The following is a 27,051-nucleotide window of genomic DNA, read 5'->3' on the forward strand; positions in this document are numbered from 1 at the left end:
CAGTTCAACCAGTGTGACTCAGAGAAGGCTCCAAAGGTTGCTTCCATTGCGGGTGTGGCAATCCCCGTTGCTTCATCCTCCCATTCCTCTCCTTATTCTCATATTCAAGCTAAGATTGGGACACACCTTGAGCCCATCCTTCCTGTCCACCCCATCCCCTGATGACTCCACTCCTCCTTCTTCCTTTTCTGTCCATATAGATGTGGAAACCTTTGTGCACCAGCCTGGTTTCCCATCGAACTCAGCTCAGCTTTTGGACAGTCTCCTTCCCTTCTTGCTGGAGATGTGCCTTCATGCTGCAACCCAACAGAACTCTTCTGCTGCACATTTGGAGCTTCTCCTCCAGCTTCAGCAGGAGCCAGGCTGAGTTTTGCTGCCTGTGCCAGAGCACAGCTCAATCCTGGGCTCAGGAAGCATAAAACCTCCTTTCCATTGGGACCCCAGAAGACAAACAGGGCAGGACTCATGCCCATTGGAGGCAGAAGGAGGGGATTTAAGGTACAACTGCCTGGCTACCATCTTTCTGTATGCTCACACCCCGCCTTTACCCCCCCCAGCTTGAAGAGAACCCTGCATTCAGGCAATGAGCCAGCAGTCTGATAATTACAAATGCTTAATTAGTGACAGCAGGGTGCTTTCTTAACAAAGCAAATTAATTACAGGCAATGTGCTGCTTTGAGATCTGAAGGGATTAATGAAGACCAGGACCACCTGGGTTGGCAGCACTGGCCCCCACCCATGGGGACACGGCACAGCCCGTGCTGCAGAGTCCTCATGGCTCGGCAGGAACATATTGTCCACCCAGGATCGGGATGTCACCAGCGACCAGCCTTCTGCAGAGCATGGAGATAAAGCCTGTCCCTCTTTGGGGTCATGCTGTCACCTGGGGTTTGGTGACAGGCTTTGTGACACCCCTTTCCTTGGGGTGGCTGGTGGGGGAGGGAGCCAACGTGCCCAGCAAAATGCACTTTGTGCATTTTGCTGGGCACGTTGGCTCCCTCCCCCACCAGCCACACCAAAACTTATAGGTGTCATGGAGCACCCATGCTCAGCACCTGCAGGATCTTCTGGGGTTGAGGACTGGGATGTGCAGGAGAAACCATCTTGGGAAGTGTGGAGCTCACAGCCTCTCCGCCATCACGTCATAGTACTCTGCAGAGAGCAAGGGGGAGCTGGAGGTTGTGCACCCCCAGGATCAGATGGATGGAGGGACAGGGAGGGCTCAGTCTTTGACTGGGCACTGCCTGGTTGATATATGGAATCATTTTGGTTGGAAAAGACCCTCAAGATCACCCAGTCCAACCGTTCCCCCAGCCCTGGCCCTGCCCCATGTCCCTGAGAACCTCATGTCCGTCTGTCCAACCCCTCCAGGGATGGTGACTCCAGCACTGCCCTGGGCAGCCTGTTCCAGTGCCCCACAGCCCTTTGGGGAAGAAATTGTTCCCCAGATCCAACCTCAACCTCCCCTGGCGCAACTTGAGGCCGTTTCCTCTGCTCCTGGCGCTTGTTCCTGGGGAGCAGAGCCCGACCCCCCCTGGCTCCAAGCTCCTTTCAGGCAGGTCAGAGATCAGAAGGTCTCCCCTCAGCTCCTGTTCTCCAGCTGAACCCCCCAGGTCCCTCAGACCCATCAGACTTGTGCTCCAGACCCTTGAGGGCACACTTGAGGGCAAGATATCCCTTATTGAGGGACATGGGTAGAACATGTCCTTACCTGATGCTGGTGGGACGTTGGCTCCCACGGTCCCCGTGGCGCTGGGAGGTGGAGGGGGGGGCACTGCGCTGCTGGAGAAGAACAAGGACAGAAGTAAGTGATGACCTGGTGTTGCTCCTTGTGTCCCAGCTTGGGCTGGAGGTCCCGTTACACTAGCGGCCATGGGGACACGGCGCTGAGTGGCGCAAAGCAACACCCTTGTTACTCACACCTCCCCATCCTCGGCTAACGAGCCTGTGCCCAGGTACCGCACGGCCACCGGTCCCCGATCCTGCACCGGGACCGGCCACGCCAGGACAGGGGCTGGACTGGGGTAGGGAATGTAGTGATGATGGAAAACCACAGCCTCCTCTTCCTCTGTGGTCTGCAAAGGCATTGCCATCACCTGCGGGGAGGAACAAAATACAAGGTTGTGCTGCGCCCCTTTTGGCAGCATCTCCGTGGGGCACTGCTCCCCAATGCACCAGCGAGAAGGCTCCCAGGGAGCATTGGCCGCGATGCCACCAGCACAGCACCGCTCTCCCAGGGTCGGGCTGGGTGGGCTCCATCCCACACAAACCCCGTGGTCATCCAGCGCGGGAACCCGGCTGCTGGGGACACGGAGCGGTGACAGTCCCACAGCCAGGACTTCAAAAGGCTCCGGGGAGACCTTATTGTGGCTTTTCTGTACTTAAAAGGGGCCGATCAGAAAGATGGGGACAGACTTTTCAGCAGGGCCTGTTGCAATAGGACAAGGGGTGATGGTTTGAAACTAAAGGAGGGAGGTTCAGGCTGGACACGAGGAAGGAATTGTTGGCCCTGGGGGTGGTGAGAGCCTGGCCCAGGTTGGCCAGAGAGGTGGTGGCTGAACCATCCCTGGAGACATCCCAGGCCAGGCTGGACGGGGCTCTGAGCAACCTGAGCTGGTGCAGATGTCCCTGCCCATGGCAGGGGGGGCACTGGGGGAGCTGAGAAGGGCCCTTCAACCCAAACCATTCTATGATTCTACCAAAAATGCTGCTGAGAATTGCTCGTTTGCTCCATCTGCTGAGATGTGACAGGGTCCAGTCTTGACCAGCATGGTGAACTGGTGGGCACTGGGTGGGCAGCACAGAGGGTGTGTGGCTGGATTTGCCAGCTGGCAGCAGACGAGGCAGCTGCCCACAGCCCAGCTCTCACCCCCGCCAAGAAAGCAGCATTTGTTTCCCCACCAGGGAGATGAAATGTTTAATATGCTTTTGGTTCGAGGTGGACTCTTAAATGAAAGCCCTCGCAGAGACATGATAACAGCGCTCAGCCTCGCTGCTCGGCTGCCCCAACCACAGGGAGGGTCCTGGCTCTTCCCTGCCGGGCTAAATCACCTCTGAGCAGCGTGGATGCAATCTGTGCTGACAGAGTGGGGGGGTCAAACCAGCACAAAGAGCCCCAAAATGCCAAGAGGCTGCAGAACCTGGAGTGAGATGGGTTGAGACCACCCAGCTTCTGTGCCCAGATGGGTCCCAGGCTGTGCCAAAGCAGTTACACGAGCATCCCGCTCGCCTGCGCAGCTCTCAATTTTTTGGTCCTTTTGGTCCCCTGGTCTCTTTGTCCATCCAGCATCCCTGACCCTTACCTGGGCAGCGGCTGCAGATGGCCCGAACCCGAAGGACGTCAGTGCCGATACAGCCAGGCTGTTCATCACCACCTGGTGCATTTGGGAGTTTTGAATCATCATCAAATCGATTAAGTCTGCCAGAAAGTAAGAAGCTCTGCATCAGATAGAGATTGGAGCAAGGGCACAAGAACAGCAGCCGTGGGATGAGTGCCTGGGGTGGCACTTGGCAGCACCAGGGCTTGTCCCTATGCCCAACTGACAGGAACGAAGCCAAACTTCCCCCACCCCAACTTGGAAGGCCTAGGTGGCACTTAAAAATTATTTTGCTTGGATAAAGCTTTAAAATAGCCCTATTTCAGCCTTTTTCTTATTTGCAAATGTGATTAAACATCTGGTCTGGCTTGCTGAAGGCTGCTCACAAAAGGTGATTAGCGGTGCTGGAGGCATTGGACTTTCCACCCATTCGGAGGAGAATTGCTGTGGTCCTGGCAGCGCTCAGCGGCTTGGCGAGCCTCTGCCTTGGCACCGGGCGGCAGAGCCGGTGTTTTGGGGGTGTCACCGTGTGGGGTCAGCTCTGCTTTGCACCACGTCTCACCCAGGGGAGCTCAGAGACCCCCCAAGAGGACAGGAGCTGGGGCTGGACTATGGGGTCTGCTCCCATCTCCATTCCCAGATGCAAGCACCTACGGAGCTGGGTGCAGGTGAGGAGCAGGCGGGGGATGCTCTGCACAAAATGCTGGGACCTGGAGCAGCCGTGCATGTACAGGTCAGTGTCCCTGTCCCCGTGGCTGGATGCCCAAGCTGTGTCATGTCTGCTGAGAGCAATCCAGCTGCAGGGGAAACACAGTGTCTGGCTCTGCATCCCCATCAGAACATCCCCATTTGCCACAGGCGTGAAGTTCCCCTGCAAAATGCCTGCAAATCTGCCAGAGGAGCTGCCTCCAAGATCAGATTAGATCCAAGATTAGAGTTCGGAGAAGGGCTACGAAGCTGGTGAAGGATATGGAAGTGTGATTTCAAAAACCAGCCCAAAACCATTCCCTGGGAGCGTCCTGGTGTTGCCAAAGCCAGCCCAGGCTTCAGGGTGGGTAAAACCACCTAAAATCTCATCCCATGGAGCAAAGCAGACATGGAATCACCGCCCTGAGAGGCTGCAGAGGGTGGGCACAGTCCCCCTGCCTGCTCCTCATCCTGAAAAGGCCGGGGAAAAAAAAGAAAAGGATGAAGTTAAGCTGGTTTTAATGCTGAGCTCTACATCTACTGTCACGCACCTTCCCGGACGTGCAGGGGTCCAGCTGGGGGGACCAGGGCAGACGTGGTCCAAGGAAGCTGCTGCAGGATCATCATCGGCTGCGGGGACACTGGCACAACCCCACGGGGACATCGCTCAGGTGGGAGCTGAAAGGCAGGAGGGCAGGAAGGAAGGAAGGAAGGAAGGAAAACCTCAGGGATTTCCCATTTTTGGTTTAATTCAGTGCCCTGGCAGGGCGGCAAGAGGGCAGGAGCGGGGAGAGGAGCTGGTGGTGGGGAGCAGAGCAGCGCTGGCCCCGGGGGAGCAGGGGTGGGAGCCTGGCTTGCACCAACCCCTGTCTTTTCAGGGTGCAGCCCTGCAAGCCTGGAGGGATTGCACGCCTGGCAAGTGCTGGGGACATGTCCCTGTGAAACAGCAGCCTTGTTAGGGAAGAGGGACAGAGGAGCATTTTGCAAAGAGCCCCATCACAGAGCGGCTTTGCTGCCCCAGATCCCAGTGTCCCCCCAAAACCCAACCTCAGCCCCTCTCTCCACCCACTCTCCCCATTTCCCCACCCTGTCTATCCCATAAATCCAGACATGGAGCTTCTCTCTGGGGCTTACCCTGTTTGGGACGATGTAGGTCTCTGCTGGGGTGTCCCCCCAGGCCCCACGGGGGTCCCCTACTGTCCCCACCTCCATGGCTGGGGCAGGCAGAGCTGCAACAGGACTCGTTGCTATAGCTGCTGGGGGAAACAAACCCCCCCGGAGGTTTGGCCAGGGAGGAGCATCACTGGGCTGGGTTTTCCTGCAGTGTGTCCCCAGGACCATAGAATCACAGAACAGTTTGGGTTGAAGGGACCTTCAGAGCTCATCCAGTCCTACCCCTGCCATGAGCAGACACATCTTCACCAGCTCAGGTTGCTCAGAGCAGACTCGTTGCAATGCAAAACCACTTTCTCCCCCAAAAAAGCCCAACTTCCCGCTTAGCCTCAGGTTTCTTTCCTCCACCTCCATCCGGTGCATTTCCTCAGACTGCTCTTCTGGGTGATTTTTTTTTTTCCGCCATCAATATTACATCCAAAATCTGCCATCCACCCATAGCACAGTTCTGGGAATTTTTCCCAGGAACCCAGCCTGCAGCCAGCCCTGCTCACCATGCGGGAACAAATCTCTCCAAAACCTCCTGTCCTGCCCCCAAAAATGCACCAGAGACACCTCCAGATGCCAGGGGAGGAGCATTGCCTTTGCCTCCAGCCGTTGGCTCCAGTCAGACTATTTTCTGCTTGATTAGATTTTGCTCTGTGTTCCTAATTTCTCCAAGCCCCTCCAGATTGTTCCTCTGCCTTTTGTCGTAACTCCCAAATTCCCGTTATTTGCACATTTAATTACTGTTGCTGATTACCCCCTGCTTCTGGCAGAGCCTGGCTCACCAGTGCTAATATTGTTCTTGTCTGCGGGAAGGATTCAAGGGGCGAAGGGCTGAGCAACGTGAGGAAACCTTCTGCCAGCGGTGGGACAACAAGGGGTCCAGGGGACCTGCTCTGAATGCCCCCAGGTCCCCCCTCGCACCTTCAGCCCCTTTGGGGGTTTTACAAGCTGCCCTCTGGTGCAACCCACATCCCTGATGCCTCTTGTGCAGCGTTGCAGGACAGGGCACAGGCTGGGGGCTCAGCTGCAGGCAGGGACAGGCAGCATGTCACCGTGGGCATGTCCCTTTTTAAGTCCCGCAGCACGCTTGTCACACAGAGAGAAGAAATTGTTCCCCAGATCCAACCCCAACCTCCCCTGGCGCAACTTGAGGCCGTTTCCTCTGCTCCTGGCGCTTGTTCCTGGGGAGCAGAGCCCGACCCCCCCTGGCTCCCAGCTCCTTTCAGGCAGGTCAGAGATCAGAAGGTCTCCCCTCAGCTCCTGTTCTCCAGGCTGAACCCCCAGCTCCCTCAGCCATTCCTCACAATGCAAGGAAAGTTTAGCATCAACGAGCTTTGGGGAATTAGTTGAGGAGCAGAGCGGGGTCATTATGGGCTTGATGGTCAGCCGCAAGACTGGGGACACTGGGACGGTGATGCATCAAGCCCAGGTGAGCTGTGCTGTTATGGCCCAGCAGCAACAACTCGCTGAGCTGCCCTCCGATAACTGGGAGAGGCCAACAAGGTGACGGTGCACCCCTTGTGTCATCCCCCTGCCCTGGGGACATATCAGAGCCAGAGAGATTCCCAAGTTGAGGAAACACAGGCAGGAGGCAGCAGCCTTGCCTAAGGCTCGAGGAAGATGAAGTAAGCACGACTGAGGCAATACGTCCCCCACATCATCACTGCTGGCTCCTAAGTGGTATAGAAAACCAGTTTAGAAACCAGTTTGTCGTTGCACATGAAGACAAATCCTGGATACAGAGTGGCATCTTGGCAGCTGCTGTCCCCTGTGCTGTGTCCCACTGTCACACACAGCCGCACACCTCTCGGGGATGCTCTGTAGGCTCATGAGAACCAGTGGGTGGAAGCATCTCACTGTGAAAGCTGGTTACAAAAAAATACCATTTTCCCCTTCCAGGAGGTCTCACACTGCTGGTGCCTTGAGTCCCATCTGCCTCAAGCCATCATCCAGCCACCATGCTCTCCTCTTATGCTGAATTATGCTTTGCAGGCTGTTTCCTTCCCCAGAGCCCAAAACAAAGCAAGAGGTTGTTGGTGAGGGCTGGGGACACCCCACTTCTTTGCTGTGAGGTGGGATGGAGGTGACATAATTAGTGATTTCCAGCCCTTGGTAAATGAGTGTTTGCCACTTGCAAAAAGATAACTGTGAGTGACTTAATTTGCTTTGGAAAGGGCTGAGTCATTTGTAATTACGGACACACACCAGCAGCAATCCCAGGGCTGGTGTTGGGTTCATGGGAGCACCCGCAGCTGGAGGGCAGCCTGTGGGGACCTGTGGACACGGAGCCTCCCGCTCCCTGGTCCCCATCAGCCACAGCCATGCATAGCTCTGCTGTCACCCCAAAGCACTATGCATGTGGGTAATCAAAGAATCATTGAATCATTTTGGTTTGAAAAGACCCTCAAGATCATGGAGTCCAACCGTTCCCCACCCCTGGCACTGCCCCATGTCCTGAGAACCTCATCTCCGTCTGTCCAACCCCTCCAGGGATGGTGACTCCAGCACTGCCCTGGGCAGCCTGTTCCAATGCCCCACAGCCCTTTGGGGAAGAAATTGTTCCCCACATCCAACCTCAACCTCCCCTGGCACAAGTTGAGACTGTTTCTTCCCCTATCCCATCCCATCCCCTCCAGCCAGCCACCACCGTCCCCACCACTGTCACCATTGCATAACCGTGTGCTGGTCCAGGCGGGGAGCCCGCAGGGGGTTGAGGAGTCTCAGGCTGGCCAGGATTTGCAATGCAGGGAGTTTGACCTCATTTATTTTCCACTTACTGCTGCAAAAGGGAACAACAGCCCTAAAGAGGCCAATGAGAGGCCAAGAGAGGTGTCCCAGACAGGACAGGCGGGAGGTGGGCAGGTGGGATGGGATGGGACGGGATGGGACGGGACAGGACAGGACGGGATGGGATGGGATGGGACGGGATGGGACGGGACGGGACGGGACGGGACGGGATGGGATGGGACGGGATGGGATGTGACGAGATGGGATAGGATGGGACGGGATGGGACGGGACGGGACGGGATGGGATGGGATGGGATGGGATGGGATGGGCAGCGCTGCCTGCTGTGCTGGGGCCAGCAGAGCCTCCTGTGCAGGCAGGGCTTGAAGGAGCATCACTGCCTTTGTGCATGACCCCTGCACCCCTCTGCCTGCACCCCAATTTCCCGCAGCCTCCAGCCAATTTTTCAGCTCAGTAGCATCGGAGGAGCAGGCAAGAGGTCTCCATGCCCCCCCTGCACATCCCCCTGTGCCCAGCTGGGATTCCTCAGGTCCCTGATGGGAGCAGATAAAGGGGTACTGGGATCCCAGTGGTGGCCAGGCTGGGCAGTGCCAGGCTGGGGTGTCCCCCCCCCATGCTGCTCCTGGCATCCAGCCCTCTGTGTGGGGAGGGGGAGCAGAGGGTGGAGCCTGGATTCCCAGATCCAGGAGCTGTGACATTCAGTCTCGCAGTCAGACGGAGCCCATCGGTGCTGGGCAGGGACGGCGAGGTGGGGGGACAGCCAGGGAGCGAGGCAGGGCCACCCGAGCGGGACCCAGCGACCACCAAGGAGAAGGGTCCCTGGGGGATCCGGGAGCAGGACAAGGAGCAGCCAGAGTGGGGTTAGGGGGTGCAGGGTCCCGATATGACCCCCCCTACCTTCAGGGCCATGCCGGAGGAGCTGGGCTGTCCCCAACCCCTCGGGGACTGAGCCAGGACACCCGTGGACAGGGCAGCACAGGGGTGGCTCCAGCCATGGGGGGTCTGTGGCAGCCCCCCGGTGCCTGCACGATGCTGGTCCTGCTGCTCGCACTCCTGATGATGCGGGTAAGTGTCCCCATGTGGGACGGGACCACGCGGGGAGAAGGCGGGTGGTGAGCATGGTGTCACCTGCCTGTGACAGCCACTTCGGGGTCCAGCCAGCCCTGGGGAGCAGCATGGCTGCAGTCCTGGCCAGTGGGCAGGTGTCCCCCAGCATGTCCCCATCCCTGTCCCCATCCTTGACCCAGAGGTGCCACCGCAGCCCTGCAAGTCACCGGCACCGCTGCACCAGCTCAGGTGCTTTCACAGGAGGATTTGCTGACATGCAGTGCGGGGACGGGCAGGGGGGGAAGTGAGCAATGTCGGGACCCCGTGGCACCCCCCCAGGGCTGGGACACCCCTTGGGGTCCAACTGGGAGACCCAGCAAAGCTCCTTTGGGGTTCAGCTCCAGGGCATCTCCAGGGAGGGTGACCCAGCTCTGCCCTGCCTCGGGACAATCCCCTCCATCCTCGTGTGGGTCATAGAATCACAGTATAATTCGGGTTGAAGGGACCTTCCAAGCTCATCCAGTCCAATCCCTGCCATGAGCAGGGACATCTTCACCCAGCTCATGTTGCTCAGAGCCCCGTCCAGTGATGCTTTAACATTCCAGACTTTCCTTCAGTCCTTGGGTCCACTTGCCCACCTTCATCCCTCTATTTCTCGAACTTTTATATCTCTGTCCACACACCTAAAACCACCAGCAGCCCAATCCCATGTCTCGACCCGAAGAACCCTGTTCCAGACATGTCCCATCTCCAGATGCTGCAGCCCCCACCACATCCCCCCAGGGGCATGGTTGCTCAGGAATGAGCATGGATGCTCAGGAACAGGTGTGAATGTTTGGGAATGAGATGGATGCTCAGGAATGGCTGTGCCAAATTCATGGCCCATTCTCACTTCAGCCTTGAGCTCCCGGCTCTCCAGATGGAAGCCAAAGGGGCAAACCCCAAAACTGGGGGTCCCAGAAAGCTCAGGGCACTGAGCCACCACATCCCTTGCATTTTTGGGAGCTGTGGGGTCAGGGCACGCTCCTTCGTGTCTCAGCACTTCTCTGAGCAAACCCAAAAGCTTCACAGAGATCAACATGTCCATTTGGCAGCGTCTCCCCAAAGAGATGTGGTACAAGAGGTGGGTGAACTCCGATGGCCATTGCCAATGCCTCTGACTAAAATACACCAGCCTGAGCGTGAACAAAACCTGTGTGAGCAAAACCCGGACATCAAGGGAAGGATTAGACATGCCCAAAGATTTTTTTTTTTTTTTTTTAAATCTATAATTACATGGTTTCCTTGCTCAGGCTTTGAACGTGCTTGCCTCTGCCCTGCCAATGGGCTTGGCCCCTCCATCTGTAAGCTCAGCTCCTCTGCATGAATCCTGCGTCTTCGCGGAGCGGTGCCCTGAAGCATCATACGCTATCAGAGGGAATTAGAAATAATTGTGGCGGTTCTTTATGGTGTTTACAAAGCAAACAGTAGAAAGCTAAGGAAATGTCAGGGCCCAAAAGCATGGTTACGCAGACAGGCTCTCCTGGGGCTGGCTGCAGCAGAAATAGTGAATATCGGCTGGTACCCTGCCTGCTCAGGTCTTTTAATGCCCAGCATGCTACTGTCTGCCCTTTCCCCCTTCCCAAGGTGCGAGCAACACATCCCGACTGTTCCGTTGTCCTCTATTTCCAAGAGCAAGAAGCTGAATGCCTGGAGATTATCAGGACCGAAAGCCAAAGGCCAACACCCTCCGGGCCCCCCGGGCAGCAAGGTGAGTGCGAGTTGCTGCCATGTGTGGGGCTCATCTCCCTCGGGAGGACAGGGGGGGATTTGCTAATGGGAGGATGACACATGATTGTGGGGCTGCAGAACGTATATGGATGCAGAATAAGAGGTATTTTCAGGGAAATGGGGAGCAACACCAAGGCAGAGGCTGAGGAGCACCCTCGGAGAGCCCCAAAAAATGCTGCTGCAGGGAGAGAGGGGCTGAGATTGCAGCTGGGAATAATGGGTGGGCTGAGGGATGCAAACAACTGCCTGAAAGGAGCTTGGAGCCAGGGGGGGTCGGGCTCTGCTCCCCAGGAACAAGCACCAGGAGCAGAGGAAACGGCCTCAAGTTGCACCAGGGGAGGTTGAGGTTGGATTTAGGAACAATTTCTTCCCCAAAGGGCTGTGGGGCATTGGAACAGGCTGCCCAGGGCAGTGCTGGAGTCACCATCCCTGGAGGGGTTGGACAGACGGAGATGAGGTTCTCAGGGACATGGGGCAGTGCCAAGGGTGGGAGAATGGTTGGACTGGGTGATCTTGAGGGTCTTTTCCAACCAAAATGATTCTGTGATTCTATGAAATAACTGCAGGGGACGAGTTGCCCCACATTTATGGCATGTGACAATGACGGTGTGGTCCATGCCCCGGCAGATCCTTCTGCCCCACTCCCATCCTTCCTGCCCCAATGCTCTGGGGCTGTGCGCACAGGAGATGTGGAGCCCTGGCCACCAGCACACTTGTCACACAATGCCTGTCACCCCTTCATCCCTTCTTCCCTTCCTAATTCACTTAGTTTTGATGCTAAGCATGTTTTGAGCAACTTAATTTTTACATATCCGGGGACTTATAAACCAATTAACTAATTGAAAAACAGTTTTAAAGTACTGCTTTTGTACTTTTTTTTTTTTTTAATTGCATTTCAGTTTCCATCCAAAAACATCTTGGCTCAAATTCTGGGTAAAAATTATCACCTAATGAATAAGAAATGCGTCATTCAGCGGGTTTCATCTAATACAAATGTAAAAATGAAGTATCTCAATAAATGCATGTTAAGGTGCATAATTGCTTAAGTAACTATGCAGAGATATAACGTATCATCCAGTTTAGCAGAGAAAGGCCAAGCTGGTGGGAAAACATCCATTTTGCAGCCCAGATCATGCCAGACAGGGGAGAAGAATGTCACTGTAGGAAAATAACCAAGAAGCATGAATGCATAATTAAAATTAGTGTTTAATCTCAGGTTTCCTGCTTAACTGCCGCCTCCACTGCCCACCTGAACTGAACTTATCGCTCCCCACTTTATTGCTTGTGCCAGTGCAGGGAGGGTCATGCTGAGAGTGTGGCACGGAGTGACGATGGAAGGGACGGCTCAGATGACCTGGACATGGTGGCAATATAGCGTGAAGGGACAGAACAGGGACCTCCGGCTTCAGCATCCTTCTGGGGAACCCACCATGGGGCCCTAAAACTGGTCGAAGATCACATTTCCAAAGCTTCGCCTTCCAAATCTGCTCCGGTGCTGGCAGCGTTTACTACTCAGAAATAGCTGGGAAGAAATAACCCAATGGTGAGGCTCATATTATCTCATTTGGAGGTCTCCAGGTACCAGTTAGAGCAGCAAGAAATAGGGAGGCAGCCCTGGCAGGTCTGCGTCTAATTAACCAGTAGAAATGCCGAGCAGGAACTTCCCATCAAACTGCATTTTGAGGGAAAAATGCTCTTTTCGGTCACGTCAAGGAGAACAACGCAAGGATAATGTTGATCTTGGTGATGTTTCAGCCCTGAGCTGGGAAAAACAGAATAAAGGCGGTTGCTTTGTGTCAATCCAAACCAAGAACCTCGGGCTGCTGGGCTGCACTGGCTGGGGACAGAGGACAGTGTGAGAATGTGGTGGCTCCTGGGGACCAACAATATGGGGACACTGAAGGCACAGATCCTGCCAGTGAGGTTTGCAATGAGACACATTTTCAGTTCCTTCGCTCATGTTTTTTTGCCCTGTCCTCCTAGAAGTTGCCTCCATCACATCTTCTCCATGGCAGAGTTGTTCCAATTTTGCACAGCTCTAAGAAATGAGATTATTTTTTAGATGTTACAGCAGCCATGGTGAGGGAAACAGTGGGAAGAGGGACTTAAACTCCATTAATCCCAATCGCTGTGCTCAGTTCACCTGTCCTCCAGAGCAGAAATCAAGACATGCCTTGCTTGGTGTTGTGATGACAGCCCTCCAAATCCCTCCAGATACCGACAGATAGCTTTGCTGAAATCAGAGAAAACTAATTAGACTTGTCTGAGTCCACATTCCCTGGCTGGGAATAGATGTGGCTGCAGGTTAATAATGTGTATCTACAAGGTTAATAATGTAGATGCGCAAGGAGGAGAGGTTTCCTGGAGGTGTGATGTCTGTGTCTCATCCCAGTGTGCTCATTCTTCAAGGTCCCATGTCTGCTTGGCCATGCTTGTTTGCAAGACAATTGGAGAGTCATTTAAAGATGAACTTAGTGCTAGAGAGAGAAGCAAAACACGTTTAAGCTAATTGCTCTCCTGCAAGTCTGGCAATGCTTTCTCCCATCCTCCTCCTTTGGGCTGCAGAGACATCCAGAGCTGAGCCCCCACAGCTGCTGGGTGCAGAAATTCAGCATTATCGTAGAATCACAGAATCATTTTGGTTGGAAAAGACCCTCAAGATCACCCAGTCCAACCGTTCCCCACCCCTGGCACTGCCCCATGTCCCTGAGAACCTCATGTCCGTCTGTCCAACCCCTCCAGGGATGGTGACTCCAGCACTGCCCTGGGCAGCCTGTTCCAATGCCCCACAGCCCTTTGGGGAAGAAATTGTTCCCCAGATCCAACCTCAACCTCCCCTGGCGCAACTTGAGGCCGTTTCCTCTGCTCCTGGCGCTTGTTCCTGGGGAGCAGAGCCCGACCCCCCCTGGCTCCCAGCTCCTTTCAGGCAGGTCAGAGATCAGAAGGTCTCCCCTCAGCTCCTGTTCTCCAGCTGAACCCCCAGCTCCCTCAGCCGCTCCCATCACACTTGTGCTCCAGCCCCTATTTTAGACGTCACCAGGAATGTCCCAGCCTTTCCCACGCCCTCGTCCCCAAGGGTCTCCCTGCAGGAGCTCACGGTCTGATGTAGCCCCAGAAAATATGAGGTCTCATCTCATCATGGGGCTCAAAGAAGAGCTCAGCACCAGGGGAAGTCATTCCAGAACTGGAGCCAGGATGTTCCTAATTCATGTGGGGTTATGATATGGCCTGTAGATTGGGTGATGGCTGGACACTCTCCCCTTACAGCCGCAGGGCCGTGCCTGCTGTGGGCTGTGCCTGTGGACCAGGGGCTGTGTGTGTCCCCAGCACGTCCCTTCCTGGTGGCACTAACTGTCTCGTCCCTCCCTAGGCTGCCTGACCGAGTGGGATGGAGTGAGCTGCTGGTTGGCTGTGCCCGTCGGCCAGTCCCGAGCCGTCGCCTGCCCTGACATCCTCCATGTCTTCAAGAAGTCCAAAGGTGCGGTGTTCTAAATCCAGACTGCTCGTCCCCTGGGACCAAGGGCTGAGCTGCACCCACCCTGTCTGGGATTCTTCTGTCCCCCCAGCCCTTCCCCTCTGCTCCCACAGCTCCTTCGCAGTCCAAAAGCTTGGCAGATATGGATGCAACAGCTCGGCTGTGAGCACAGGCTGAGAGAGTTGGGGTGTCCAGCCTGGAGAAGAGAAGCTCCAGGGAGACCTTATTGTGGGCTTTCCAGATTTAAAAGGGGCCAAGAAGAAAGATGGGGACAGGCTTTTGAGCAGGGCCTGTTGCAACAGGACAAGGGGTGATGGTTTTAAACTAAAGGAGGGAGGTTCAGGCTGGACATGAGGAAGGAATTGTTGCCCTGAGGGTGGTGAGAGCCTGGCCCAGGTTGGCCAGAGAGGTGGTGGCTGAACCATCCCTGGAGACATCCCAGGCCAGGCTGGACGGGGCTCTGAGCAACCTGAGCTGGTGCAGATGTCCCTGCTCATGGCAGGGGGGGCACTGGATGGGCTTTGAAGGTCCCTTCAACCCAAACTATTCTCTGATTCTATGATTCATGGTTGCTTTCACATCACGCCCTAAGATGTCCTGGCACCTCCAGGCACAGCACCAAAGGGCAGAGGTGTGACTGGGATGGAAGGGATGGGGCAGCCAGGACCTTCGGGTACCACGCTGCTGTCACAGCCAGGATGCTGGTGCTTGGATTTAGTCTCCGTTCCAAAGATCAGGGTGCCATTCCCAGGCGGGACATTTGGGGGATGCTGGTGCAGAGGCCGTGCCCATAGCTCTTGTGAGGTCCCTTCTTGTCGCTGCAGCACTGATCCGGAGGAACTGCACCGAGTCCGGATGGAGCTTCCCCAGCCCCCTCTACGACAATGCTTGTGAGCTGGAGGCCATCGGCAGCAGCAACGACACCGAGGACAAGGCAAGTGGGTCCCCTGGGGGCTGTGGGGCAGAGTGTCCCTTCCTGGTGTTGACCCGTGCAATGAAACATGGAGGGGACTCCTGGGGATATCTCGTTGGCCTTGTCCTTGTTGCCGGGCTGCCCGGGGGGATCCCAGCTTGGCCAAGGCTTCGGCATCAAGCTGCCACCTCCCTGCCCATCTCAATCCATGCTGCCTCACTCTGCTGGTATTTTCCCTTCCAGAAAGGCTATTTTGTCACCATGAAGGTGCTTTACACCTGTGGCTACTCCACATCCCTGGCAGCCCTGATCCTGGCCATCGGCATCTTCTCCTGCTTCAGGTAGGGCTCGGTGCTGGCTGCTCCATGGGCTGCAGCTGGAGGGAAGTGGGGTCAATCCTCAGCAGGGATGGCTGCTCTCAGTGTCCCCCCATCCCAGAGCAGCCAGGCTCCATCCCTGCCAACATGGACACAAGGCATGAGAAGAACTGCAGCATTGTCCTTTCCTGCTGACACGGAGCCTTCAGACCCTCAGGTTGCCCTTTTTAAGCTTTGTTTTTGCAGACCTTGCTGTGCTGCAGAAGGATGCTCTCCAGGGGTGGCTGGAGGATGTTCAGCCTGGAGAACAGGAGGCAGAGGGGAGACCTTGCTCTCTGCAACCGCCTGAAAGAAGGTTGTAGCATGGAGGGTCTTGGTCTCTTTTCCCGAGTAACAAGTGATAGGAAGAGAGGAAACAGCCTCAGGTTGCACCAGGGGAAGTTGGGGGTGGATCTTGGGAACAATTTCTTCCCCAAAGGGCTGTGGGGCATTAGAACAGGCTGCCCAGGGCAGTGCTGGAGTCACCATCCCTGGAGGGGTTGGACAGACAGACATGAGGTTCTCAGGGACACAGGGCAGTGCCAGGGTTGCGGTATCGGTTGGACTCGATGACCTTGAGGGTCTCTTCCAACCAAAGTGATTCTATGATTCTTCCCCCCCGTAGGAAGCTGCATTGCACCCGGAACTCCATCCACATCCACTTCTTCACCTCCTTCATACTGCGCGGGGCTGCCGTGTTCATCAAGGATGCTGTCCTCTTCTCGGATGAGTCCATCGACCACTGCACCATGTCGACGGTGAAGTGCTGAGCCCCCGCATGGTGCAGGAGTGGGCAGGGGAGGGGTCTGGCTGCATTTGCAGTGGATTTAGCACTGCGAAGAGGAGGGAGAGAGAGGCTGTGAACCTGGGGAGGAAAGGCCGGCTTGGGTGGACTTCAGGAGCAGATGGTCAGCAAGACTGATCATCTCTGTGTCCCCAGGACAGGGTCTGATGCCAGCCAGCACTCCTGAGCCTTTCTCCTCCTCATCCTCGCAGGTGAGCTGCAAGGCAGCCATCGCCTTCTTCCAGTACTCAGTCCTGGCCAACTTCTACTGGCTGCTGGTGGAGGGCATGTACTTGCAGACTCTGCTGCTGCTCACCTTCACCTCTGACAAGAGGTACATCTGGTGGTACATCCTCATCGGCTGGGGTGAGTGCAGGACCCCTCCTCCAGTGAGGTCCCATTGACACAGACCGGGGTAAACTCCTTTTGGGAATTGCCTGGATTTGCTGCTCTGAGATTTGCATGGCTGGGGGTCCCCAGGCAGGATGGTCCCCGTGGCTGCTCTTGACATGTCCCCCACTGTCCCAGCATGGCCTCCTGCCTGGTGGGGCACCCACCAGCTCCTGCCAGACCCAGCATGGCCTGATCCTCACCCTCGTGCTGCTGACCCATCCTGGACATGGTCAGGATGGGACAGAGCGAGGTCCTTCCTTCTTCCCACATCCATCTGGGGCTGGAAACACCCATCCTGGGAAGCCAGGTTAGATGTAAAAGCACAGAGACTGGAGGTGACGCACAGATGGGCACATCACCTTGAGTGGGCACCATCTCTTTCTCTTTTCACCTTCCTGCCACCTCCAGGGCCCCAGGCCTGACCTAAACACATATTTTTGTGGACAAGGGATGGAGGGAGGTACAGGGGATCCACTGAGCCCTGGCGTGACTCCACATCCCCGCCTGGCTCCTGTCCTTGCAGGTGTCCCCATGCTGACGGTCTGTGTCTGGGTGGTCACCAGGCTGCAATATGACAACCATGGGTAAGAGCAGCAAACCCTCTTCTTTTTGCAGCTTGGCCACGTGTCCCCCATGCAAGTTGTGGGGGACAAACCTCTTGCTTGGAAGGCTCAGGAGGGGAGAATTGGGGCAGAACTTTATTAATTCTTTAAAGCTATTTCTATTTTCTGGTGGGGCCCATGCAAGAGGTACTGTGCAAATGGGGCTGGGGAGGTAGCAGGGCAAGACCTGGGCTAAAAGGGTGCAAGTGGGTGGCAGAGCCTTTTCTCCTCTCCCATAGGTGCTGGGATGACTACACCAGTCTCTACTGGTGGGTGATCAAGGCTCCCATCCTCCTGGCCATATTTGTGAGTATGTCTCCTGAGCATCCCTGCCCCAGAGCTGGGGGTCCCATATGGGCAGGAGGACCTGACCAGGGGTCTGTGCAGAGCCTGAGACACAGCTTCCCGTGGCAGGTGAACTTCTTCATCTTCCTCAATGTCACCAGAATGTTAGCGCAGAAGATCCGGTCCCCAGACATCAGCAAAAACTACAAGCAGCAGTACATGTAAGGGCTTGCTCGGGCAAGAGGGCGCTCCCCTCACCCCCGTTTCTGGGGGAACCCAGGGCAATAGGGACCCTTCCCTGGTGAAGCACAATGAAGGACCACCCTTGAAGCCTCCAACACCTGCTTTTCATGTAAAACCTATTTCGGGTTAAGATCAAGGTCTTGGGAAGGGCTTGTCCCGCGGGGCAGCATGACCAAGTTGGCCAGAGAGGGGGTGGATGAACCATCCCTGGAGACATCCCAGGCCGGGCTGGACGGGGCTCTGAGCAACCTGAGCTGGTGCAGATGTCCCTGCTCATGGCAGGGGGGGCACTGGGGGAGCTGGGAAGGGCCCTTCAACACAAACTATTCTGCGATTCTATGATTCTATGATTCTATGCCCATCACCTGCACCTCAGTCCCCTCTCACACACCCCATCTCCACAGGAGGCTGACAAAATCCACGCTGCTCCTCATCCCTCTCTTTGGGGTACACTACGTGGTGTTTGCACTCTTCCCCGAGCACATCGGTGTGGATGCCCGGCTGTACTTTGAGCTGGTCCTTGGCTCCTACCAGGTACAGACTGGAGAAGATGAACAGGGAAAATCCCCATGTACCCATCCTGTCCCATCCCAAGGTCACACCAGGAGACCCTGGGACGTGCTGCTGGGGCTTTGCACACTTTTGGGAGAGGCCTGTGTCCCAGGCACCCCTTAAACCCTAGGGACAAAGCATGGGGATTGTGGCCAGGTGAATAACTTGCACTGATCCCATACCCTTGCTGTCTGTGGGCTGGGGTAAGAGGCGTGAGAGGACGCTAAATCCGGGCAGCAGATGAATACAGAGGGGTCCAGCCACTTCCCTCGGGTGAAATTTGCTCTTTCTGTCCTTTTGAGGGGTTCCTGGTGGCTCTGCTGTACTGCTTCCTGAACGGAGAGGTGCGTGTCCCCTCCATGTGTACGTGGCCCTACAGACCCCCCATCAAGGGTGCACCCCAATGAGCATCACACCTACACAGCCATGCATTAGCATCCCCACCCTCCTGCACCCCAAATCCCTTGTTGAGCCCAGGGTGCAGGTCCTGCCTCTCCCATTGGGTGCCGGTGGGTGCCCCAGGGTGCCAGCACCCGTCCATGGTGTCGGTTCAGGTCCAGGCTGAGATCAAGAGGAACTGGGGCAAGTGGCAGTCATCCATGGAGAGCAATGTCTTCAACCTGGTGACCCAAGACTTCACAGCATGATGAGGACGGCGTTTGGGGGGAAATAGTTCCTCGAGTATTGTGCTGGTGGTGCAGCTGCATGGCTATGGTCCCAGAAACACAATAAAAAAAGGCTTTTTTAGGTTCTGGGGCTGGCATCCTCAGAGGGTGGTGTGAAATGCTGTTGGGAAAGGCCAGGGGAGGTTGAAGTTGGATCTTGAGAACAATTTCTTCCCCAAAGGGCTGTGGGGCATTGGAACAGGCTGCCCAGGGCAGTGCTGGAGTCACCATCCCTGGAGGGGTTGGACAGATGGAGATGAGGTTCTCAGGGACATGGGGCAGTGCCAGGGGTGGGGGAATGGTTGGAATCTATGATCTTGAGGGGCTTTTCCAACTAAAATGATTCTGTGATTCTATGGGGTGCCCCCAGCCCATGCAGCAGGTCCAGGCACTTGGGCCAACACTTGATGTCCCCAGCTGCACCAGGCAGGGGCTTGGGGTGGGTGTTAACAGCACCCAGGGGGCTCCGGGGTTGGGTGCAGCCGGGTTTGGCCCCAGGAGGAGCATTTCAGCTGCAGGGTGGGCTGAGGAGAAGGTGCCCGAGGCAGAGCCTGGCTGCAGCACGGAGGAGCAGGATGAGACCCCCATGCGTTGGGTGAGCCAGGGATGGGGTTTAGGGTGCAGGGGTTTCCGCTGATCCCTCTGCACTTTTTCTGAAGCCATCTCTGTGCCACCCTGTGCCTTAGACACCCCATCGGACCCTGTCCCAACTTGCTGGTGGCAGGGAGCTGAGCCTAGGAATGCCACCAGGTGCTCTGTGACATCAGGCAGAACGGGGACAGAGAGGTGACACCAGGCAGGGAGCTTGGGGATTGCCTGGGTGCACCCAAGGCCACCGGGGCCACCACCCAGAGGGTGAATCATCTGCGGGAGCAGGGCAAGGGGACACAGGGGGCTGTGGGGGAACCCATTTCCGCAGCACCCCCTTGTTAGACAGGCCCTGGTGCTGAAGTCACCTCCTGCCCCACCACGGCCACAAAGCCCCAGGGTGCACCTTTCCCAGCCGTGTCCTCAGCTGCAGCCCCGTGGGTGCCCCTGTTTGCAGCAGGGCCGGGACGAGGAGGGAATGGACCCCAGAAAGCCACCAAAATCCTGCGGCCCCTCAGCCATCAAGGCTCCGCAGCAGCCACCACGATGTAGCTCAGCAGGAAGCCAGGACACCTCTGATGGCTCCCGAGCCCCATGGGCCCCCAGGAAGGTGTCCTCATCCAGCAGGACCTCCGTGTCCAGTAGCACCTCCAAGTGAGTGAGGGGATGCTTCCTTGGATGGAGGGAGCCCACATTTCACCCATGCTTTGGTCCCCACTTGTCCTCAAGGCAGAAAAGCTGCAGGATGGGAAGGGGAGGGTGATGGAGGATGGTGGTGACATTGCAGGGCGACTGGCCCATGGCACATGGTACTGATGGCCAAGACGTACCCACCCAGGCAGGTGGTGTGCAGGAAGGACGTGCTAAAGGCAGAGAAAGAAACACAGGTAAGGGTGGAAAGCTCTGCCCCCACGCACATTCACACGAGTTCTTTTGGAAGCGTGCCTGCACCCCAAAACCACGTATCCATCATCCACACACGCAACCCTCAGTCCCCAGGGATGCAGCTGGGTCATGCCAGGGCTGTGTGTCCGTATCTTCTCCTGGGATGCACAGGCAAGGATTTGGCCTGGAGATGGATTTGACCACTCCTGAGCACCCTGGTGTGGCCCAGCCTGGGGTAGACACCTGCACAGGAGCTGGGGACCCTCCAGAGCCCCCCAGATGGGGGCTGCTGGTCCTTCCCATTCCCCTGCCTGAGCTCAGCCCATGCTCAGACAGTGTTTGATGGTGCGGGTGCACCAGACCCCCTCTTCCTTCGAGTTGTTACGGAAGGAATGGCAGCCACAGGGCAAGAAGAGAAAGCAGCGGGTGAGCGATGTCCAGGATCAGCCGCAGCGGCGAGCCTCGGGGGCCGGCAGTTCCGCGGAGAGCTGCTCCCGAGCATCGCAGCGCAGAGCCCCCCGCCCCGCCGAGGCGGCTGTCACACCCCGGGACAGGTAACACAGGGATCACCTGGGTCCCCGCGTCTCCCCCGGGGTGATCCGGGTCCCCCAAGGCAGAGGGACGGGTGCTGGGCAGGGGCGTCTCACACGCGTCCGTCTGCTCCCTTGGTAGGAAGAGCGCGTCCAGCCCGTGCCTGAGTCCGTTCAGCGAGGGAGAAGAGCGGGATGGGGCTGTGGCAGAGCTGGAAGGTAACTCTGCTCCTCCCCATCCAGTTCAGCTGCGTTTGCTCCATCGTGCTGCTCTGAAACCCTCTGTCCCGCCTCGAGGACTCCAGCACGCTGCAGAAACCAGAGCGATGCCTTGTGCGGAACTTGGGGAGATCCCCATTTCCCACTGAGCTGTGGGATGAGCCCAGACCCCCGTTTAACCAAGTTCACCGCCCCGCGATGCCGGCAGACGTGGCTGCTTGCAGGATCAGGCCCACGCCCACGAGGACCAGCTGCTAGGAGTCTGGAGTGGCTTTTTTCCCAAAAAATCAGGGCAGTGTCGCCGTGCCGGCCGGTGTGAGCAGCCGGAGGTCCCTCCTGGGGCAGGGGACGGAGGTGGCGGCTGCTCTCCGCTCCCTGGGAGAAGCCATTTGCAAGCGGTAATAACTCCAGCCCTGCTGAACCTGCACATTTTGGGCTGTGTTGAGGCTCCTGGTGTCAGGGACCACTAGATGGTGATGTCTGTACACGCTCGGTCAGACGCTTTCCACTTCTCTGTGCTGCTTTCCCATCATCTCCCACTGCGGACAGGGATGGATCCCCAGGGAAACTTCCCCCATGGAGGTTTCCAGACAGTGGGGACACCCTGCAGCCCATCCCACAGACACAGCTCCTGCAGCAACACTTCGTTCCATGGCTCTTTTTAATGCTACTTTTATTCGTGAAAGCACCAAAGTGCTCCCTCTTCCCGGAGCACATTAATACATCAACTCCTTTCGTTAAACCGAGGTCTGTTAATAAATCCATGAATGAGCAAAGCGCTTCCTGACGCAGCTAGGAGACAATTTCAGGTGCATTGTGGCCCAGTCACAACCCAGAACTGTATTTTCTAGGAAACTTTCTGAAATGAAACGCATCTCCCCACTGATTCTAGGGAAGCAGGTTGACATTGGAGAAGTCAAATCCCACGAATCCCCAGTGAAAACCCACTTACCTGACCAGGAGGCACTGGGGGATGTGGCTGTGGATGTGTATATCAGTATTTCAGGATTGTTCAGGATCTGGAGCATCCGCTGGGTAGAAAGCTTAAGACTTGGGGAAGAAAAGGAGAAAGAGCTGGAATTAAAAAAAAAATAATAATAAAAAATGCCAAAATGCTGCCATTTCCCAGGGCACAAAATCCAGAATAATTCCAGTTGAAGGGACCTCAGGAGGTCTCTAACCCAACTTCTTGATCGAAGCTGGGTCAGCTGTGAGATCAGACTGCGTTGCTCTGGGATTTATCCATTATAGGATCTGCAGGGCTGTGAAGGAGTCAGGGTTAGCCTGGGATGAGAAAGTGCTCTGCTCTGGGGAACGCTGGGACCTCCAGCCTACACCTGGCCAAAAACGCCCTGGTTTGGGAAGCCATTTGGGGGTGAGAACCTAAAATCACCAAATCCTTTGTGGATATGAGAGTTCTCAGTGTTCTAAAGTGCCTTTTTGGTGAAACATTTAAAGCTGTAACCAAAAGTCTCCCTGCAAACTCTTGTTGTATTTTGGTCTCCCCTTCCTCACACATATTTCCCCACTGACTAAGCTCTGTCTTCCCTCGTACCCCAGCGTACACGGTTGACATCCACGATGCAGATTCCAGCCTGAGCACTACAGAGGTCCCCTCAGCCTGGGAGGAGCTGCAGGAACCCCCAGGACACACCAGAGGTGGGGACTGACAGTTTTCATTTATGCTTTGCATTATTTGGCACAGAAGGCATCGCGTGAACTCTGTGTCTCAGCAAGATATAAACGCCACCCCTCAGCATATCAAAGGAGCAGGAGGCTGTGTCTAGAGCGTGTTACACACGGTGCAGGATGAAGGGAGGTGATGGGTGATGAACGGCCGTGGAAAGGGAATTTAATCCTTCTTGGCCTCAGCATCCCACCCTGCCTGGGGGGAGGGACTTTCATTGCATTATTGTGGCTACAGCCCTTTAGATCCTGACACGGAAAGGGTAGGTGAAAGGCAAAGGCGTCTCTATTATTATTATTAATAACCTTTTTTTTGCCGAGTCTCTCTGCGCTGACTGCCAGCAAGCAGAGGAGTTTTTCTACACTTTGTTACAGAGGACACAGCCCCTGTGGATAATCTGGGCTCCGACCTGGCCGCGGTGGAGACCCCAGAGCTACAGGAGGTGCCGAGTCTCGCTGCTGCAGGTCGTGTCTCTCCAGCTGCCATTTCACCATCTGAGATCTCCCCGGAGAGCCATTCCCCGCTGCTGGCGATCTGCTTTGCTCTGTTCAAATCCTGCCTGTGTCCTGCCTTGGCGTGCAAACGCGACGCCCAGGACCTCGACCCCATCCCGGGCTCCACGGCCAGAGATGTCCACCTGGCCACCAAGGAGAAGCTGGAAGCCTTAGCACACATGGAAGGTAAGGGTAGGTGTTTGAGGTGTTTTTCCTTGGAGGAAGCCTAGAAATCCCTGGAAGCCAAGAGGTTAACTAAAAGCCTCCTGCATGCCTGCACTGGTGCTTGTCAGACAATGAGGATGTGACACAGAAACTACACTAGGCGATTGATTTCCTGAAAATAATGCAATGGGGTCCCACTCAGGTGGTGTAAACGTGGAGGAAAGTCTCTGGGGGTGAGGGATTCATCCCTCTCATAGCAAAATCCTCCTCCCTTGTCTCAGCAGGGTCTAGTACCTTATCTTTGTACCCGCACCTGCCACAGAGGCATCATGCTATGAGGAGGGGTTGTGCTCAGTGAAGTCAGTCTGGATTCCTCCCAGTGTAAAGAGAAATGAGCCTCAGCACTTTTCCTTCCAACTTTCCCTTTTCCCAATGCCTGGCTATGCCCAAGGACTCCATCCTGCCTTCACTTGGGAGGAAGAAAGCTCTAAGCATCATTTTGGGGAAAGCCTCTGGCTTGTGCAGTAGCTGTCGTTGGGTCAATCGCATTGTCCCCTCTGTGCTCTGGTGTCTATTTCCACTGATGCTGAGCTTTGCTCTCCTTCTGCAGCTGACAGGAAGGTGAATCCGAGTGAATCCATGAAGGCGGTGAGGACAAGGACAGTCCAGCAACCAGCCCTGGGGGAAGGTGGGTGAGATCTCCGCAGTGCAAGTTGCTGCTAGTTGGGATTAGATAAAAGTCCTTCAGAAGAAAACTCCAGGGCCAAAATCAAAGCACGCCGCTGCTCTCAGCATGCTCCCTGCTCCGTGTTGTAACTCCTGAGCCACGAGGGTGGGAAATCACAGATGGCTGCTTGAGACTGACTAAGATTTGCTTGACGCCGTTCGTGTTTCCCTTCTTGTTTCAAGACCCGGTTTGTCTACAAGCCACCTCATCTCACTCTGCTTCCCCATCACTGCGGTGATGGCAGGGCTTTTCCCCTCCCTGTGTGCAGGGGAGATTAGTTCCACAAACGTGCTGGAAAGATTTTAAATCCTTTGGAGGATGGAGCTGGAGAAAAGCAAAAGATGTTACTAAACTGCTCTTATTTTTATACAATCAATCTCCCTCCGTGTCTGGGCTGTAGAAGGCAAGTAGCACCTTGCTGGAGTGTTTAGGATGGTGCTTAAAACACCCCTGTTCAGAAGGAAATCAATGCTCAGAGGGGCTTTTTTATTTTCATAGAGGACAAAGTTGATGTCAATAGTGAGGGCTCCATCCTGGCCACCCCACAGATCCATTCAAACCCAGAGAAGCTGAAAGAGGCAAAAGTAAATGGTGAGTGAATCATAGAAAACCTGGTGAGAAGGAGCCTCTGGAGGCCTCCAAACCAGCCTCTAGATCGGGTTGGTCGAGGTTTTGTCCAGCCAAGTCTTGGGGATCTCCCTGGGGACTTGGAAGTCTAGGCATGGCCCAAAGCGCCTTGCCCAGTGTCCCACAGGTTTTCTGGGGGGACAGCAGGATCAGAGCCTGGATCTTTAGCCACCCTGCACCATGGAACCTTCGTGCTGGGTCGCAGTGCTGCCATCACAATGGTGTGACCTCGTGTCCACCAGCAAAACCAGGTTCTGGATTAGTAGATGGAGGCGAGTACGTGTAAGAGAGAGCTCGGTGAGATGTTAATTATCCCCTGGGACTAGTCAGGCTTTGGCTACCATGAGCCATCGTGTTCAAAGGGTAGAGAAAGGAAAACCAGTGTGTCCATGAAGTGTCATCTCTATGGGTGGCAGTTTGTCTCAGAGCTGCTGTGGAGGGCAGAGGAAGGGGAATAAACGACCCTCCACACCCACGGCAGGTGGGACAGGCGATCAGAGGCTTAAGTGGCAGGAAGAGATTTGAATGAGCCCCAGGGAAGATGCTGTAGCAGAGGAAAGAGAATGCGGGGAGGGGGCAGGATTTCCATTGCTGCCCAAGAACAGGGGGAGGCAGCAAGTTAATGCTGCCACAGCACAAAGCAGAGATGAGTGTCATTGCAAGGTCCTTCCAGCTCTCCTGGTGATGGCCACAGCTGCGAGTCCTGCCTGAAAGGGAGCTCTTGAGACTCTCCACTTATTTTTCTTTCCACATCCAGAAAAAGTTGCTCCTTCTCCAGGCTGTGCTCCCCAAACCAGTGAGACACCAAAGCTGATGCCAAGGAAGAGGGTGACAACCCCCCCGCCAAGGGAGGCAACCAGGTGAGCACGGAGGTGGAACCCGGGTGTGCGGAACTGTTGCTGTCCCCGGCCTGTCTCCCCGCGGCTGGGAGAAGGACAAGGTCCATCTGCAGGAGCTGCGGTTCAGCTGGTCTCTTGTCCATGCGTGCCTCTCAGCTGTCCGTCTGTCTGTCCATCTCTCTTTATGCCTCTGTGTGTGTGGCAGGGACACCCCACTCACCCCTCAGCAGAGAACGGAGTGTGAAGCAGCACAGAATATGACAAGGGAACAAGACAAAGGTAACATCACCTTGTCATGGGATTCCCCCCTAGAAGGCATGTTGCCAGCATGGCCAGGAGTGGTTTCACATTTAGGTTGGTCCTGCAGCATCCCATGGTCCTCCTGAGACAATAACCAGGAGTACATAAAGGAAGGGACAACCCTGTCCTAAATATTTGGGGAACCAATGATTGAAGGAAGCATCAATACCCTCTTTGGCAGCAATAACCTGAAGGTCCTGAGCACAGAGCTAGAACTAAACCAACCACCTCACATTAAACGTGGGCTCACCCTTCCTCTGCCCAGATTCCCAAGTCCCCTGCACTCTGTAGCTGTTTAGAGGTCGATGTTTTGCTGCACAATGAGGAACAACCCGCCCAAATCCCAACCCCAAAACCCTCGTGGTTATAACTCATTGTTTCCAACCAAATATAACACAGGTAACGCCTCCCTCTGTCCTGTTTAACCCACTGTCCTGCCCCTGCCTGCAGCATTCGACTTATTCCCTGAAGACACGGATGACAATATCAGCCTTTACAGCACGGAGACGATCGCCGTGTGGCCGGGGATTAGATCAAGCAGCCCAGAGATGTACGACGAGCTGGGATGGCCAGACACCGCCAGTGAGTTCTCCAGACCAGGCGTTAGTCCCCTGAGGCTTGTTCCGAGCCGATTTCTGGGTGTGCGAAGCGATCTTCCTCCACGTGCCTTCCCCAAGGCGAGCACCAAGTTCCACGGCCATGTCACACGTGAAAAGCTTTAACGGCGTTTCTGCTACCCTCAGATTTTGGCAGCAGGACGGATGGCTGCTGCTGCTGCGACTCCTGCTTCGGAGGCACGAGGAATTCAGGACTTGCCTCGTCCTTCCCCGGTGAGGAGGCAAACCAAGGGACGGGAGCAGCCGGCTGTTGGCCGCGCAGCCAGTGACTCCGGTTCCTATTTCCCTTGGCCCTGTTCAGGCAGCCCTCATGCCCAGACACTCGTCTTCCCGATGAGTTCTAAAAAACAGGCAACGACACCGGTAAAGTCAAAAAA

General features: G+C 55.8%; 2 protein-coding genes across 3 annotated transcripts; one reads left to right on the forward strand and one right to left on the reverse strand.

The window, feature by feature from the left end:
* Positions 1-1,120: 1,120 nt before the first annotated feature.
* PRR29 (proline rich 29) lies at positions 1,121-5,216 on the reverse strand. Its single transcript, XM_065651364.1, has 6 exons — positions 5,139-5,216; positions 4,556-4,682; positions 3,303-3,418; positions 1,921-2,096; positions 1,712-1,782; positions 1,121-1,152 (listed from the first exon to the last, which is right to left on the reverse strand). Exons 1-6 carry the CDS (start codon positions 5,214-5,216, stop codon positions 1,121-1,123), a joined length of 600 nt encoding a protein of 199 aa, XP_065507436.1.
* A 3,667-nt stretch (positions 5,217-8,883) lies between these two features.
* LOC135998147 (vasoactive intestinal polypeptide receptor 1-like) lies at positions 8,884-18,978 on the forward strand. Of its 2 annotated transcripts, none has more exons than XM_065651262.1 (13): positions 8,884-8,976; positions 10,585-10,708; positions 14,099-14,206; positions 15,028-15,137; positions 15,360-15,457; positions 16,098-16,230; positions 16,469-16,622; positions 17,173-17,233; positions 17,491-17,557; positions 17,666-17,757; positions 18,184-18,313; positions 18,634-18,694; positions 18,767-18,978. In XM_065651262.1, the coding sequence occupies exons 1-13, from the start codon at positions 8,905-8,907 to the stop codon at positions 18,976-18,978; spliced, it is 1,422 nt and encodes a 473-aa protein (XP_065507334.1). In that variant the 5' UTR covers positions 8,884-8,904. The 2 variants fall into 2 exon arrangements, with proteins under 2 accessions (XP_065507334.1, XP_065507335.1); XM_065651263.1 differs by having other exon boundaries at positions 18,634-18,675; positions 18,886-18,978.
* The last annotated feature ends 8,073 nt before the right edge of the window (positions 18,979-27,051 follow it).

The sequence above is a fragment of the Caloenas nicobarica genome, chromosome 24 (assembly GCF_036013445.1).
Source record: "Caloenas nicobarica isolate bCalNic1 chromosome 24, bCalNic1.hap1, whole genome shotgun sequence".
Classification (NCBI taxonomy): Eukaryota; Metazoa; Chordata; class Aves; order Columbiformes; family Columbidae; genus Caloenas; species Caloenas nicobarica.